This window comes from Pipistrellus hanaki, assembly GCF_964339955.1.
Source record: "Pipistrellus hanaki genome assembly, chromosome: 4".
NCBI lineage: Eukaryota > Metazoa > Chordata > Mammalia > Chiroptera > Vespertilionidae > Pipistrellus > Pipistrellus hanaki.
Window position 1 is genome coordinate 86,327,200 of NC_140506.1, and position 18,366 is coordinate 86,345,565.

At 42.6% G+C, this 18,366-nt stretch overlaps 1 protein-coding gene across 49 annotated transcripts in view; it reads right to left on the reverse strand.

Moving 5' to 3' along the window:
* Nucleotides 1–2,014: 2,014 nt before the first annotated feature.
* RBFOX1 (RNA binding fox-1 homolog 1) overlaps nt 2,015–18,366 on the reverse strand; it is a 1,418,051-nt gene continuing 1,401,699 nt past the window's right edge. For 23 of the 49 annotated variants that reach the window (XM_084882378.1, XM_084882381.1, XM_084882372.1 and 20 more), the window contains 2 exons: nt 6,310–6,385; nt 2,015–4,768 (listed from right to left, as the gene is read on the reverse strand). In XM_084882378.1, coding sequence (XP_084738504.1) covers nt 4,646–4,768; nt 6,310–6,385 — 199 coding nt within the window. In that variant the 3' untranslated portion in view covers nt 2,015–4,645. Of the gene's footprint in view, nt 5,936–6,309; nt 6,386–18,366 lie in introns of all 49 variants that reach the window. The other 26 variants (XM_084882376.1, XM_084882407.1, XM_084882361.1 and 23 more) reach the window with 5 other exon arrangements.

The window sequence follows — 18,366 nt, forward strand, 5'->3', positions numbered from 1 at the left end:
ATTAAAGGATGTTTGCTGTGTGTGTGCATGTGCAGCATGCACATGGGCACGAGTGCATGCGTATATGCATGTGTGTGCATGTTGGGTTGCCTGGGATAGGCCTGGGAAAGCGGAGTGCTCAATGGAGCTCCCTGCTTTCTAGGAAGTAGAAATAGCCTTCCAATGTCACCATGTATTATTGAGGTCCGCCGGGTGTTGAGTAGGGAAATGGGATGGGACTGAGACTGTGGTCTGAGCAATGAAATGGCACCTGCACTGTTTTATTTTATTTTATTTCTAATGTGAAGAAGGTCTTACTGTTTTATTAAAATATTGTTTTAAGAAAAAAATTGCAGGTGGGATGAAACTCTACCTCCTGAGCATTGTCCATGAAAAACACAGATAAGAGCCTCAATTTAGACACAGTCACGTGCCTCGCACATGGGCTTCCTCTGGGCTTCTTTGCTCACCTCTGCCCACACTGCAGGGGACACACATTTGCATCTGCTGGCGAAGTCTTTGAAACATCCCTTTCAGTTCTGCCATCATTCTTATTTACTTTACACTTCATACTTCACATGAAATTTATAGGCTTACCTTCACTTTAGAGAAGAGCCTGGTTTTGGAGATTCTGTAAATGACTGCTCTTCACATCTATGCTTACATCCTCTGATTTGGCGAGGGAGGGGACTCAATTAGAAAGCCAGCATGTTAGGAGATAATTATCTCCCTCCTTGCCATATGCCAGGAGAAAGCTCACTTCGACTTCGTTTGAATTGATACAGCCTCACATATTTTGTAAGGAGAGTACTAGAAGCCCAGGTTTAACATGACCCCCACCACCCTCATCATAAATAACGGAGCAGAATTTTGGAAGAAGGATAAGCTCTGAGCTCAGACAGATCCTCATGGGACCTTGCTTCTCACTGTTGCTAGACATGACTTCAGGCAAATCATATGACTTATTAATTCTCATTGTCTTCATTTACAAAAGGAGGGTAATATTGCCTTCAAGGACCAATTGACACAGGGTGATGGAAGTTGACTATGACCCTCCCAATTCTCTATATTACAAGGAGTTTATAGAGAGGGGACCGTTAAGTACATGTGACGTGGTATGATAATTGCTAGGAAGACAACGTGCCTTGTGAGACTGTGTGGGGCACTCAGGGTAAGTCCTATCGTTTCTAGAGTTGAATGTTCACGGGCCAGGAGAAAAGAGCCCCCATGGATGAAGTATGCCAGTTTTGGGATTCGGGCTTTGCCACTTGCTTGACGTGTGATCTCAGATAAGTTAAGCTCTCTTTGCCTCAGTTTCCTCCCTGTAAATAGCCATAGCTTACAGTCGATGAAGTACAGCTGTGAGCCCGTCGCATAGATTGTTTTATTTATTCCACAATATTAAGAGGCACGGATTGCTATCCATCCAGGTTTATGGATGAGGAAACCATGGCACAGAACTCTGGTTGAACTTGCCATGGGCTGCAGCTAACAAGTGACAGAATCGGGATTCAAACTCCCAACATCGGCTTCCAGACCCCGCAAATTGAAAACTTGATAGGGGCATTAAGATAATGGAATGAGACAGAAGTAAGACATTATTAAGATAACTAAACGGGGCAGATCACCCTGATAGAAGTGTTAAGTCATTAAATGAAATAAGGAACACAAGAGCCTAAGCTGGATTCGTGGCCCATACTAAGCACTCCATGAACGTAACCCTAGCACAACTGGTTTTCTCATCCTCATCACACAAACCTCTCCCCACCCCAGAGTTATATTAATCACTAGGACAGATGTTTCACTGAAATTCGCAATTTGTTTTTGTTGTTTTGTTTTATCCGAAAATTGAATTTCCATGCTTGGAACAGCCCTGTGTGCCACACCACATAGGCAGTGCACCTGCAGGGGGCGCCACCAGTGGCTATGGCAGCCTACTACTACTCACCTGGGCAGCCCACACCACGCCCCCTGCTGGACACACCCTTGAAAAAAACACGCAGAAGCCAAAGGACTGAGAACACCAACTCACAGGTACCTTTTCAGACTAAGCTTTTATTTTTTTTGATATTACAAACCAGTTTTCTTTATTCACAAACCACTGTAAGTGATATAAACACTAATTTCTAAAGACAGATATACACATTTTCTGGGTTTGCAGATTGCGTGATGTGTGTGTTAAGAAGTCACTATAGGCCACACATGATAGTAATCTTTTTTTTCATAATTCATAATAGCAATAGTTATTTAGATAAATGAAAACATTCCAAATAAATACTGTTTTAAAAAATCCAAAATGTCTGTTTACATCTCTGACATACATTTTAAAATGACTCGTTGGCATCTTGGAGGAGTGCCTAGACAGAAGATCTGCAACCTCAGTTGGCACCCACTTGCTCTAAATGATTTTATTAAAACTACATACAGTCATGGGGGAAAAGTACAGCTCATCAAGGAAAATCAAAACTGCAAATTAATTTTACTTTAACCAACACAGTAAGAACTCTATGTTTGTGATTCCAAACACAATGCAAATTCTGGAGTGTGAAATTTGAGGCGACTGGGAGAAATCTGTTTATTCACCCTAGCCTCCTATCCTTTTTCTCTCTCTCTCTCCCCCCCTCCCCGCCTCCAGGGTAGGATGCCACAGTATTTTAATAAATAGTTGCCTTTCTAAACATCAACTGTCATCACATTGCTTCCCAGGTGAGGGAATGAGAATGTCTTAGTGATGCTATAAATCACCCCTCTGTCCCTCCCCTCCCCCACCCAGAGAAGCCTGCTGAAGAGAACGTCTGATATACACTTCGGGCTGCTAAGCAGTTTCCCCCCTTTCTCTCTGGGTTCGAGACAACCCTCATCTGCCTTAGATAGCGAAGCTACAGAAACTTGGTTTTCAAATCTTGTGAAACTTTATTGATGGTTTAATATCCAACCGATCTTACTGCATGCACATAGGATGACAAGAATGCTGGATCACAAACACTTTTTTTTTTTTAAGTTTTGTTTGGTTTTTGTTTGAAAGCAGAGTTGTTACAGCGGATTGGCAGGTTCACAGCGGTGAGTTGATAACTTACTAAAGTGCTTGCCAGACGGCGGGCACTGTACAACATGAAGACTTAACTAGGGCAGCAAAACTACTGGGGACAGCTTGCTGCTGTTTGTTTTATTTAAATACAAAAACAGGAAGACCCGTGACAGATACCCCAACTCAGGTTAACTTGTAAACAGGACAACATGGAAGGCGTTCAAACAGAAGTAATCCAGACAAACTGCAATTTTTCAGCTGTGTTGCTCCGGCCCTGCATCTGAGGTGTGGGGAGGACTTTGTTCTTCGGGGAGAAGGAGGGTACTTTTACATTTTGCTTCCTTCTGACAAGTGTCCTGGGCCTTGTAGACAGAACTAAAGTTACCGGTTTGAGATCATCACTGGGGACCAGAAAGGATGGGGGAGAAGGGAGGGCAGGCTCTCACAGACTGAAAAATTGCAGCTTGTTCACATAACACAGTCATGTTTCAAAAAGTACCAAGCTGACGAAAATACCATGATTATCTCTACTCAATGATTGCAATACTTGTAAAATGCTTCTAGAAATCCGAATATGATTATCATGTAATTCCATAAAAATTATACGTCTGTCTCTAACAGTTTGTTCTACTAGGCTAAAACTAAAGCTTCATAGACTGTTTCTAGAACTTAACAACTCCACTGCACAGATGTAAATTTTATACATTTTTTTTAACTGGTACAAAGAATTTAAGTTTTATTACTTTCTTTTTTTGGAAAAAAAGAAAAAAATAGAAACAGTGCTTTTTATCACCTTTTTATTAATGTTATTTTTTTCCCTCCCATAATATAAAAGTCAGCAATGATATCAATAATTTATTATACTGGAAGAAATATAAAAAGAATGCTTGTTGATGGGCCTAACTAGCAGTTTTTGCCTAAATAACTAGCGGCTGGTTAAGAAGCTGAATACTGCCCGGGGGAAAGGTTAAAGGGTGGGTTTGCACAGCTTCATTCAACTTGGATGCACAAGGGCTGCTAGAAGCATCCCCTTAACAGCATAACCTTTGGCCTGAACTGACAATGAGTAACTTAGAACCGTTGCTATATGATCGTTGGTGCAGTGGGTCGTTTAGATTCATCAGTTACTATTTTTTTTTCTCTCTTTCAGTCGAACTCCAGTCCCAATCCCCTAAGCCCCTCCCACCTTCCCCCTTTCATAAAATAAAATAATGCAGATGCAGAAAAGATGACTACTGTAGTCACTTACACTCTTCCCAAACAGCTGATAACCCCAGTAGCTTACTATTCAGCATATATAATTCATTTACATGATAAAGCACTCTGGATATGGCCCTAAACCAGTTTTTATTCATAGCTAGCATCTCTCTAGGTCAACCACAAAAAAAAACAAAAAACAAAACAAAACAAAACTCCTATAGCCAGCAACCAAACTACGGAACCTTCAGAAATTAAAGACCCACAATAGTAAAATACACAGAACAAAATATCTGAGGTATAAGATAAAAAATGTATTTTTTTTTCCTCTTTTTAGTTTTTAGAGTTGCTAAAATGATGCACTACTGCATGTATTGCAATACCCAGGCCTCGGAAAGCTTCCTTTCTCCCCACATTGGAAGGTTTTTATGGTTTTGTCATTTAGTATGGAGCAAAACGGTTGTATCCCCCTCGGTATATACTAGCCTGCAATGAAGAAAGAACGAGACCCACATCATCAGCATGGCTCCTAGTCTTGGCATCAGTCAAGGGTGCAAAAGCATTCTGAAACAAAGCAATTTGAGGGGTGTGTTTTTTACATTTTCCTTTTGCAACACGGGATCATCAAAAAAAGACTATTCATGTGAAAAATAGACACTCAAACTCAACCAAAATGGAGGCACCCCCTACCCGTCCCAGGTCATTCTTGGAGAACTGAAGATAGGGCCAATCCTAACCCCTTTCCCCAAGAGCTCCTCAGACAGAGAGCCCCTCTGAAACCCAATTCTGTCGGCCAGTCCTGGAAGTTGAAAGGACTTGGATACACACTGGGCCACTGAAGGATGTGCAGTGTCTCATTCTGTTTGCTCATTTGATTCATTAACACTATGTTCCCCATTGGGAAAAGCTCAATCTACACTCAAGAGGTCGAATGCAGATGACTGACTGAATGTAGTCATTCAAACTCTCTTTTCCAACACGTAACTCCAGTGGACTAGGTGTTGAACCAGAGTGGTTGAATGCAAAATCAGGATGGAAATTTAAATCACTTGACATGGCTCAATGAGCTGTATGGAATTTGCGCTCAAGAGGGGAGTCCTACGGATGGATTGCTTGATGTAACTGAGCTTTGCAAAAGAACATGGTCCCCAGGTCTTGGCTGAATTTCTACCGCCACGATCCAGCGAATTGTCTGGCCATGGCTTTAGACGGCTACGAGGTGGCACTTAATTTATTTCCTTTTTCTAAAGGTATTGGCGATTCAAATGAATGCCTATGGGGATTGAGTTTTAGGATAAAGGACTGAGATTCTTGATCCCAAGCAGAAAGCTGCATGCCAAAAGCTTTGTAATGATTGCATACGCTCTCACGTGATGGGCACGTCTTACTGTACTCAAGAGTTTTAGTGCATAGAAGTTTGAACAAGTACAGGCAAATTCACCCACCCTCACCTCCCATGTTTGCCCTCCCCCACCCCCCCAAACAAAAACCCGAACCCAAAAAAAACAAAAGACAACCCCAAAACCCAGCTGATTCCTTCTAATTCCTTATGTACTAGGCACACACACAAAGTGTGCCCCTCTCTATTTTCTTTCCTGGGCGACTATGACTTTAAACATGAATTGTAATAGGGGAGGAGAGGCAGTCAGATTCTCAGCTGCCTGACAGCAGAGGCCTGGAAGTGTGCAGCTTAGCTCCTCTGAAGTCTGTGCTGGGGCTGGAACCTTGGGGCTATGTGAATGAGCAGCAAGGGAGGGAAAAAAAAAAGAAAAAAAAAAGTTCTGCATTGACACTGCATTCTGTTAGTGATGGATTTAATTATCAAAATGACTAATTATTCCATTAAGGTAAGTGCTCTGCTAGGTGAGACTTGCAAAATTAGAAATATAATAACTTACATGCACTACATTGCCAAGAAATTAAGACATTTATCAAGTTTACTGGGAGGATTAATGTGGCATTTTAGCTGCTGTTAGATTAGCACAAGAGACAAATTCAATTAAGGGGAGAGTGAGAGGACGTCAACCGTCAACCCATACAAAGGTCCCAGCTGGGGAAGGGAAGGGTGGGAGAAGAAATGAGGAAGAGGAGGAATTGGTACTCACCATGGCACCAACGCCGTAGGTGGGGGCTGGAGCAAGTGTGTGGTGGTAGGGGTCGGCAGCATAAACTCGTCCGTAACTGAAAGGGAAACAGAGGTGAAGATGAATCCATAATATGCAGTTACAAAGTAATAATAGCAACCATAAAATGCAAAATACCAAGACAGTGTGGAGGGGCCCTATTCATCTTCATACATAAGAAACATATTCCTATCTGCCACACAACATTTGAAAAGTCCATCTGTGCATGGCACATTCTTTTGTCCATGTAGCATGGCTGGTCTCTCATAGGAACCTTTCTCACTGTTCATGCAGCTACCCTGGAGACCGACGTAGGCAAACAAACAAACAAACAAACACACACAAAACAACATGAAATAATGGTTTTAAGAAGCACAGTAAACCCAGTATTCCCAGAGGACATGTAAATACTCAAGAGAGATGGTGCTTTTCTCCTAATTTGGCCATCACCTATCACAGCAGGAAGGGTGAATCAAAATGGGTGAAGTGACCCAGTCTTTGCAGTTAGGGTCCAACATCTTTGTAAAGAGAAAACACACTCAAATAGAAGCAGCCTTAGAGGGTTTATGGGATGCCACCCCACCCCACTCAAGAATTAAAGCTGCTTTGATTTCAATCCTATCACCCCAGAACTTCTAACTCATCAACCTATGGCCAGGTTCTGGGAAGGGATACATTTCAAACAGTATTTCTTGATGACAGTTGAGTATTCCATCCTCCTCCCTTCTCTGCCATGACTTTCAGCACAAGCTTCAGAATAAAAATGAAGAAGGGAAGGAAGCCTGATGCATTCAGTGTCTATTAAATGCCTGGGACTGAATGATGCCACAGATCAGAAATTAGGGTTCAGAGAGGTGAAGTCACTTGCTCAAGATCACAGAGCTAGACCATCAGAGATGATCTTTAAATTTCTCAGAGCCACTGGAGGGCTGGTTCCATGGTGGCATGTATCCTTACTTAAATGGCCTGCCAGATAACTCCTTGCCGGTAGTTTGAACATTGCTCCTTCAGTAATGATCAAAGCTGAGATGCAATCTTAACTTGGGTTCCCCAGAAGAGCCTGAAATAGGATTCTTGTGAATGTAAAGAAGAAGGAGAAGGAGAGAGGCAGGCAGTTAATAGCAAGGGAAAAAGAGAAATAGTCTAAGCTAGAGACTATCTTTGACCAGATCCCGTGAGTAGTACCCCAGAACTAATCCCAGCCGGAGGCAAAGGGGTTGGCTTTTTACGCTCATGCAAGTTGAGCATTAGCTGCAGGTTTCCCTGGGGGGTGGAGAAGGACTGAGTTGAAGTGATTTTCTTGGGCAGAAGGTAATTCTCTGAAGAAGGGAACACCTGAGCACTGTTAGCAGGTGGGATCGGGGATACCAGTCACTAAATGGGATATATGTGGATTATCCACAGCTTTTGACTCTTGGACTTTCCTTTAAAGAATGAAGGAACAAGGCCAGAAGAAATGGTTTGTCTGTTCTATCAACTACTGTTAACCTTAAGCCACCTCTTATCTTTTGGAATCTAATTTGCAAATGCTTTATTGTTCTCCTTCTCCATCTTTTCACAATTTTGCTTCTAATCTTCTTGCTTATAGTTGGTGAATAAGAATCTACTGGATGGGCCTGGCTAGCATGGCTCAGTGGTTGAGCGTCGACCTATGAACCAGGAGGTCATGGTTCGATTCCCATTCAGGGTACATGCCCCAGTTGCTGGCTCAATCCCCACTAGGGGGCATGCAGGAGGCAGTTGATCAATGATTCTTTCTTATCATGGATATTTCTCTCTCTATCCTCTCTTCCTGTCTGACATCTATATATATGTACTAGATGGCTCATATAAGCCAGTCAGAGAAAGACAAGTATCACATGATCTCACTCATATGTGGAATCTAATAAAAACAAACAAACTGATGAATAAAATAGATGTAAAGACACAGAAGCAAGGAACAGACTATGGAATCTCAGAGGGAAGTGGGTGGGTGGGAAGAGATTACTCAAAGAACCTGTATGCATTTATGCATAACCCAGATAATAGGATGGTGCCGGCCTGGGATGGGGGAAGGGCAGGGCCATGCTGGCTAGAAGGGGTCAGTGAGGGGAAAAGGGGACATATGTAATACTTTCAACAATAAAGATTAAGAAAAACAAAAAGAATGTACTGGATGGGCTGGTATGATTGCTTACACCATGGAATCTGAAAGTTCGGAAGAAGTTGGGTGAGGATCCTTCTACCTCATGGACTCTAGTTTAGATTCCAGTTGGAAAGAAAGGATTCGGCCAGTTCACATTGGATGTGTCTTCTTCCCAAGCCCTCCTTGCCTGTTCAAGGGGCACCAAGCTCAAATAATCCAGATTGAGGCTTTCTGCTTCAACACACTGTGTTCCCCGGATCCTCACAAGCAGTGTGAGAACGGATGTTTCTCAGTGAGACAGAAAGTCCACCCTCCCCCTTGCACTTCATTCCCTGAGACACTCGCCAGCCCTCTGGCTCATCACAAAAGGCCTTCCAAGATGCCCTATCTCTCTGGGAGGAAAAACAGGTGGAAATCCAAGACAGAGGGCATGTTAAAACAAGAGGAATAATGATATTTTTGAAGAAGTCATTCATTCCAGGTGGTCACTCATGAAAGCTGGGTAATTAGAAGTAGGTATCAATTGGTGGAAAAAGACATGAGCTACAACTTTGTCATTAGTTTTTATTTCATGAGAAAGTAAAGTTGTCATTAGTCCAGAGGGTTAAAAAAAAGTGATCATAGAATTAATTTTAATGCACTTTCCCTCAGCAAAGCTGGTGGTATGAACATGACATAAACGACAAAAGCAAACTGAACACCCTTGTAAATGCGATGCCACAGCATGATATTCCTTCAAAACGGGTATGAAGATGCAAATTCGGAGCAATTACTATTTTTTCTTTTAATTTGGGGAAGGATTTTACTGTGGCAAAGATTTCCTCTTTTTGATAGACGACATGGTGGTGGCCTGAATGCATTGCATGAAAACGTAGCTCCCACCCTTTTCTCTCATGTACTTTAATTGTACATTCTGATTTGTTTATAACACTGGGCAGAGCTTCAGTGGAAAGCCCAAGGTAACAATTTGGCAATGTTCTGTGCCTGGGCAGAAGAAAAATACAGCAGCGCTGAACTATTCCTGGTAAATGAGCAGGCGCCTTTTCTCCTCAGGGTGACCTCTACCTTCAGATTCTGATGGTTTTATTATGATTAATAAATTTCATTTCCACAGAGGAAAAGGGACCATGTCAGCTCAAACTGAAAGCAAGGAGGCTTCTTTTCAAATGCTAATTTCTGAACACGCCCTTGTGTGACACTACAATTTAGACACAAGGTTATTAGGGAAGATGTGGACTCCAGCACTACTCTCACAACAGCTATGCCAGGCACGTCGGCGACCCTGCATCCTCAAAGCTGGCTAAGCACAGCCTGAAGGAACAACGGCAAGTCCCAGGGACCCCAATGGAGTGATGGGAAAATGGGTTGCGACTGCCATGTTATGCATGATCTGTGCACATGGTCATCTCCACCCACGCGGCCTTGGCCAAGTTGGACCACAGTGCATCAGGGCATGACACTCTGTTTCCCTGCAGCCCAGTCCTCAGAAGTTACAGATGAAATATTAAATGTGTCGAGGTCATTCTATTCACACTGTTACCATCCTAACATCATAACCAGTATTTCACCAGAACCAAGTCAACAACAGCCTTAAAACTTGCCTCTTTGGCTTCACTTCTGCTTCTTCAACCCACCAGCCATTTAGTAGGAAATCTGTATCTTTCAAATCCATCATCTGTCTGTCTGTCTGTCTATCTATCTATCTATCTATCTATCTATCTCCTATCATCTATCCATCCAATTATCTAATTGAAATAAATCTACTTATATCACTTCTTCACTTGAAACCTTCCCCTGGCTTTCCATTGATTCTAGAATACAATCCACACTTTCTTGAGTCACCCTCGTCCCTCTCTCAGTCCTCTCATGCACCCTCTAGCCCTTGTTTACTGTGTTCCAGGCACACTGGCTTCTTCAATACTCCTTGGACACATGCAAATTCATCCTCTTTTTAGAGCTTGGGCTCTCACTCATCCTCCACCTGAATTGCTGCCTTTTCTTTTTTATGTCTCAGGTCAAAAGTCACCTCCCTAGAGAGATGCCCCTTTCCCGACCTCTCTTGCTGAACCACAGTTTCCCATCCCCCCTCATTCCAAATAGCAAATCTCCAGTGATTTTGTTTACTTACTTCTCTCCCTGGCTATTCACCTGTCCCCCCTTCTGCACTGTCAGCTCCATGCAGTCTGGGGCCGAGTCTAGCGCAGCACTGGCCACTGTGCAGAGGAACTGGGCCACGTCACTGCCACTACCACTGAGTGAGTGGAGGCAGCAAGAGGGAGAAACAGAGAGGAGGGAAGTGTTCCCATCATTATGATTCTGTTAGTGGCAAAGCTTTCCAAAGACTTCAGGTCAGCTGCTCTCAGAAACATTCAAACCCCTTAAAGACACCCAGAAGAAAACTTTCTGGGGACTTTGGAAATACAGTGTGTAATTTCCCATCACCCCGAAAGTTCACAAATCACTGCCCATGTTTTCAAAGGCTCACCAATACCCTTTAGGGAAAAACCAAACAACAAAGAAATGAAAGATAACAGCTTGCCACCATCAGGAGCCCTTGTCTAATCTTGACCTTAGCAACAACTTAAAACCAAGAAGCCCACACCAGGCCCTGGGAAGGGCAAAGGTCTTGGGGCAAGAAGATCCAGGTTCAAGTTCTGCCTTTGCAATGTCCTTGCTCAATAACTTCGGCAATGATACCAATAAAATGGTATCATTTTATCTGAGCCCTGCCTAATTCACAGATAAAATGCATGGGAAGAAACCAGACATGCTTTAAAGCAGTCTGCAGATTATAATACAAGGGTTTTTATATAGGTTTTCACAAGCCAATCTCTGTAAAAGGAACTGAAGGATCCTCTTCTAATATGAGCATGTGTAGCTCCTTTGGAGTTGAGATCTAGCTAACTTGTGAGTTGCAGACATAGTTTAAATTGCTGTATTTGAACTTCAGGTTAAATAAATAAGCATGCCACCTGTTGAATGGGAAATATGAACCCATGTTTGTAAAGTATTTGGTGAGCTCTGCTGAGAAATGCATATATTACTTGTTAATAACATCTTCTAAATCTAGTTGAAACAAGCTAGATGCTTATAAAACACAATAGGGCCCTGTTGGTATACCACACTAGGGTTTTAACGGTCAGGTGATTTTCTTATAGGGATATGTAGTAAGAATACTTTAACTTCACTCCGTATATTTCAATTAAGAGTCTTTATGCCCCTGCCCCATGCTTCCTTTCCCAGAGATAGTGGGTAGGAATCCCGGTGGAGCAGAAAGATGAATAAAATATCTTCTCCCCTGAGATCTATGTCACCATGTGGCACTGATCTCCTAGACAACCTGTTGAAGCAGGAAGGCACAGAGACTATGCTGTGTCCTCACTACACAGATAGGCACTGTTGAATAGGCATTCAAATTAGGAAAACTCCCTAGGAGGAGCCTGCATGCCAATGCCATTAGGGGCTTTGGTGTCCTCCTAATTATATCTAAGATATAGCCCATAAGGAACTGGGGGAAATTAATCCATGCAAGGCACGTACTAACCACACACTACAAATGGGGTATTTACTACACCATGGCCCTGTGGTTCTGACAGCCTACTATTTGGAGCGTGATGGTTTCGTTAGGCATGTTCCCACTGGTTTGCACATGGTCTCAGACCTCAGTTGCTCACTCTGCCTTAGTAAATCTATTCAACTAAGAAAATATTCCTCTGTGACTGCGGTGGCCTTCTCCTAGGCACTGACTTAGATAAGATTCACAAGATAGAGGAAGTGGACCAGCCCCACATCTCAAAACCAAGAAAACAACTCCACAGGCAGCTAAACTTCCAAGAAAGACACTGGTAGAAACGGGAGGAATTCTCTGAGATGAAGAACATGGAGTTACCTCAACATGACTGATATTCCTGAATAGAGACAGTAATTTTATTGCTGGTCACTTCCTTAGCTTGTATTTGCAACAATCATCTGCACAGGTCACGCAGCACAGTGTTCAGCCTCCTACTTTTTGTCCTCCGAAGAAGGAAGGAAAGCATCTTCTGGGTTCTTTAGCTTCCCTATGGGAAGCCATGCGCTCTGTTGTTGCGCATAGATGCTGGTCACACATGGACTGTGCAGGTAGCATCTATGGGAACCAGATCCTACCACCTATGGGAATTCAGATGGCATCATCCTTTCTATGTCCTCTAGTGCAATTCAAAAAAGCTCTTCCTATTTGGAATCCCAACAAAGCAGGTTTAGCTAGGAACCTTGGTTCTGGACTCAGCACAGCACAGCAGCAGCTACTGTTCAGGAGTCAAGAAGACACAATAAACCCAGTCAGCATAGCTCAGTGGTTGAACATTGACCTATGAACCAGGAGGTCACGGTTCCATTCCCAGTCAGGGCACATGCCCAGGTTGTGGGCTTGATCCCCAGTGTCGGAGCATGCAGGAGACAGCCGATCAATGATTCTCCCATCATGGATGTTTCTCTCTCTCCCTCTCCCTTCCTCTCTGAAATCAATAAAAATATATTAGTGAAAAGAAGACACAGCCAGCCCCACGTTTGGCTCTACAGTTCCTCCACTACAATAAAAGACACAGAGCTACATTCTCTCTAATGTTAAGGCCAAGGTCACCCACCTTTTGTGTCCTGACATTGGCTCTATCAAAATCACGAAGAATTTCCCATCATGTTTTAAAATCAGCATGGCACCTCAACTATGGTTTAATTCACAGGGGGAACCCCAAAAACAATTCTGTGTTTGTATCCTGCCAATATCTCTGCAGAAAAGCTGCGCTAAAGCTAAGAATTCCACAAGGTCAGACTTTTTAGAATCAAATCCTGCTTCTGCTATGTGTCTGCTGAGTCATCTCAGAAAGTTTATCTCTTCTCTGAGCCAGCTTCTCCATCCATGAATAGAGACAGTAATAGTGCATACTGACTGTAAGTTGCTGAGTGAAGCTAAAGATAGGGTTAGTCAGAACCAAACAAGTGTCAGTTATTGAAGCTATTAAGACTGGAAGGATTGCAATCCTTGTCTGCTCTCTACTCTGCATGTGGTCCCTGTAGCAGAGCTCATGGGACACATGAGTCAGAGCTCCCCTTGAATTGAGCTGTCCATCTGAAGCCCTGAGTAATGCCTCTTGTAAATGGATCAAAGATTCTGAGAGGTTAATAAGCAATGTGAGAAGGAGGTAGGTTACTTGGAGGCAAAATTAAAACGTAAAGTCAAAAAACACTAACAATGTCCAGATTATCTGTCAAAACATTTTAATTCTGAGTGAATATTCTTCACCTCCTAAGAGACCAGTTCTTGAGGTATGCCAACACTTTCGATACTCGTTTGTATAAAATGAATGAGAATGTGGCTCTAGAATGGTACTGTTTAATCAAAATATAAAGAGAATCACAAATGCAAGCCACGTATGACATTTTAAGTTTTTTAGTAGCTGCATTACAAAAGTAAAACCAGGTGAAGTTCACTTTTATATTTTTATTTAACCTGCTATATAAAGATATTATCATTTCAATTTGTAATTGACAGGAATATTATGATTGAAATATTTTACATATTTTTATAGTAAGATTTGGAAATCTAGTATGTATTTTAGATTTATAGCTCATCTCAATTTGGACCAGCCACATGTTAAGGGCTCAGTAGCCACACATAGAGATTTGCCACTATATTGTCAAGCATGGCTCTAGATAAAAAATTTGGGTGTTCTCCTTGCCATTGAAATAATAGGATTCCTGAGTGATCCACTCAGTGTTTCCCAAGGTGTGATCTAAGGACAACTCTATTGGAACTGCCTGGAGGAACTTGTAAGAAAGTAGATTTTCAAGCTCCCTATTCCAGGTCTGTGAATCAGAATCTCTGAGGCAGGGAAGGGAGGACATAGACTGCATTGGTAATAAGATCTGCAAGGGATTTTCATGGCTCTAACATTTGATAACCACTCTCTTAAAAAAAAAATCTTTACTGATATAGAATCCATACTCAGGCTATTTCAGAGCTATCTAGATATCTTTAATTCCCATACATACATTTTATTTGTTGGGTATTGTTATTGCATGTAACAAGATTGAACATGCCTGGTATACAGAAAGCTGTCAATAAATGCTGTTTATGTGTACTTCGTCCCTTTGATATATGCCCCCTGAGCACTCTGTGCTTCACCTATGATAATAGACATCACATCTTATTGGAAACAGGCCAATTAATTCCAAATCAATTCAAGGCAGGCTGAATAATCAAATCACCAGAATGAAGGGAAGACACTGAGATAAAATTTCCTGATGGGTCACAATTAGAGGAATGACCAATTTGGAAATGTCTTCTAGATATTATCTGAAGTCTTAGTGCAGCTGCATGGATGCATGTGCTATGTGCATGCACATGTGTGTGTATGTGCACATGGGCACAGGTCAGGGGAAGACAGAAGACTGGATGGGGTGCCAACATCCCCTTTGTGCCTATAAACTTGCCAAACATTGCTTCTAATAGTTATTTAATGGAGTGTATGTCAACCTGTCCCACAGGGGAGGGTTTTAGAAGCTTTCACAGATGTGACCAGTACTGATAAGAACTGGGAGTGTGTCCCCAAACTGGCTTCACATGCTACTAAGATGGTACCTGGTGTGGTGGAGAGGTCAAGACTTGCTGATGGACCAAGACCTGGCCTTCACCTGCACCCCCAACACACACCAGCGCACACACACACTCCCTCAGGAGGGGGCAGCTGGGAGCTTGGACTCTTCAGGCAAAACAACTTGCTCCAAGTGTCCAGTAGTTTTCAGGGAATAACTTATCCTGTTAGCTGATTTTTAGCCACTGCTTTTCAGCACATGAAAGACTTTTGGAGAACTGACTTGGACCACACTTTGCTTGTTTAACCCTCTGTCTTCCTGATACATATAGTGACCCCGGACAAGAGAGCAGCTCCCCTCCTCACTTTATTCCTATATCTAGATCAGTGCCCAGCACATCCGAGAGACTAGACATATACCTGCTGCCTGAAGGGGATGAACCACCTCAAATAAACACCCAGGGAAACAATTGTTTAGAGAACCTTTCGGTTCCCTTGGGTAGTCTCCAAATTTCCACAACTATGTCCCTGAACTCACAAATATGAGTTTTCTAGGAGCAATATAGCATAGTTGAAGAAAGCAAGAGCATTCCACCTGGAGGCAACGGTCAATGTCCAAAGGCAAGATAAAAGGCACATGTGGGGGCAGCATGGTCCAGTGGAGAGTTTGGTATTGATAGACTTCAGTGTGACTATGGGCAAGTTACCAAGCCTTTCTGGGCCTGAACACTTTTTTTTCTTTTTTAACCTGCAAAACAGGATGATAGTAACATCTCCCTCACTGCGACGTTGTAATAAATTACATATGTATGCCTGCCTACACACACACACACACACACACACACACACACACACACACACACTTGCTAGCACACAGAATTTGCTCAATAAGTGACAGCAAGTTACGACTATACCCTGGAAAATCCAGCAAAGCCCATGTGAGGGACAGTAACAGCTGAGATGAAGGGCTTGATTTCCATGGTGACAAAAGCCTTAGTCCTCGATGGGAATGACGGATACACCCTTTGAGTCCAAAGGAGGACATGGCATGTAACACAAAGTGGACCTGGCAAGTTTCTAATTTGCCAGTACATCCTGTTTGTTCACCTGTCAAAATACAGCCCAGAGACCACCATTTCTCAGCTCCTCCACAGACATCATCCTAACATAGGCCTCTGTCACTCCTCCCTGGAGTGCTGCAAGAGATTCACACTGTGGTCCTTTCCTCTGCTCTTGCCATATTGCAATCCATTCTTCACAAAGCAGTCTAACACATCATTAAAGAGATAAGTCAGGTCGCAGCTGGCCCTCCAGTGCCTTTCCGGCGCACTGAAGATAAAATCTCAAATGGTTTCTGCAGCCTCCGGGTCCTAATTTGTCTTAATCCTTGGATATCTTCATGATATTATCTCTAAAATTCTCCCCTGTACTCATATGCTCTGGACACACTGGATAGCTTACTGTTCTTGGCTACCTCAAGCAGCCTCAACCCCATGGCATTTGCACTTGCCTGAAGTGCTCTCACTTCCACAATTACTTACCTGGTTCACACCTTCACTTAATTCAAGTCCCTGCTCAAATGTCACCCTCTCAGAGAGCTCTACTCTGATCTGTGAGTGTAAAGTTGCATCGCATGGGGCTTTCCATCCTCTCCCGTGCTTTAAAATTTTTTTTTTATTTATTGATTTTTGAGAGAGAGAGACAGACAGACAGACAGAGAGATGAGTTTGTTGTTCCACTTAGTTATTCTTTGGTTGATTCTTCTATGTGCCCTGAAAGGGGATCAAACCTGCCACCTTGGCATATCAGGACAATGCTCTAACTAACTGAGCTACCCGGCCAGGGCCCCATCTCTGATTTTTTGATTCATTATAGCTATTCTATAACGTTACAGGCAAGTACATTATATGCTTATTCGTATACATGACTGGGGTCTGGTCTGCACCAGAATGGAGGCTCTCTGGAGGAAGGGCTTCTCTTGACTTATGTAATGATATGTATGTCCTGAGGGCTGAGAACAGTTGCTGATACCAGTGATAACTCAATACACACTAACCCACTGAAATGAATTTCCAGTTGCTCTGTCAAAATAAGCAACTTGATTTTCAACCTCCATTTATGTACCAGACCTATATCTACTACAATACAATCTCTAGCCAGTCATGGAAAAGCTCCAAAGAATCACAGTGGTAGGAGACCCTGACTGGAAGGAGAAGGGAGATCCATCTTGCCCCTTTGACCTTCTCTTGCAGAATCCAACTCATCAAAGGATATTAAAAAATGTTTTTATTGATTTTAGAGAGAGAGAAAAAGAGAGAAAAAAAACATTGATGAGAGAGATACATGGATCAGCCTCCCGCACTGTGGATGGAGCCTGCCATTCAGGTATATGCCTTGACCAGGAATTGAACCAGCGACCTCAGGATACGTGGGACAACATTCAACCAACCAAACCACACCGGCCAGTGCTCATCAAAGGATCTCAATGTCACAGTTCAAGAAGCTACTGGGCTGTTCAAGGAGGAGGTACTAGATGGGACACCCACACATGTCTTTCAGGAACAACCAAACCAAAACCAAAACAAAACATCGAGTATGATGTTTGGAGCCACTGAGTCAAAAAATCAATTTGCTTGCTAATACACTCTCATAAACCACACATGTTATGTAATAATAAACGTTTTTTTCTATGTGGCTAGCAAAAGCAGACTTGACATTTTGGTGTCCTCTCCAGGTGACCCACGTAAAATAAACATTGACACTTTTCCTTTGGGAATTGAAAGAAAACTCGTTCAGTCTCACTGTGGCTGTTGTTTGATGATTTTTACCATCTCTACACAGACTCTCACACAACACTGCTCAGCTAGCTCTGTCCTCCTAGGTGGCTGTCTAAGAATAATACATCTTCATAAAAAAATTCAGTTATATGTTTATCAAACCCTCAAAACTGAGATGTTAAGCCTCTTGTTAATTTCTTTCTTCATTTACAAAGATGAAAGTTGCCATGTGTCAAAAACTAAAATCCAGGAGATACCAGGATTCAACAGATCCACCCTGAGAAGTGTTGTTCGTTACACAGAGGTGAGAGTTCCTGACAGGTGTGGTGTTTAGAATGTGGGTGTCCTGGTTTTTTTCCAGGATATGGGAGGTAGGTCCCGGGAAGACCTCATTGAAACCATGAGTCATAAACTTCATTGACTGAGCAGTTCTTTCTCTATGAGGAGGGTGGTCTGGTTGGGAGATCCTTTGACTTTTGATTGATAGGGGTGTCTCCTTTTTCATGCTTGATTCAAAATGCAGAGCTCAAATTGAACCTTATGAAGCAGCATAGAACATATTATT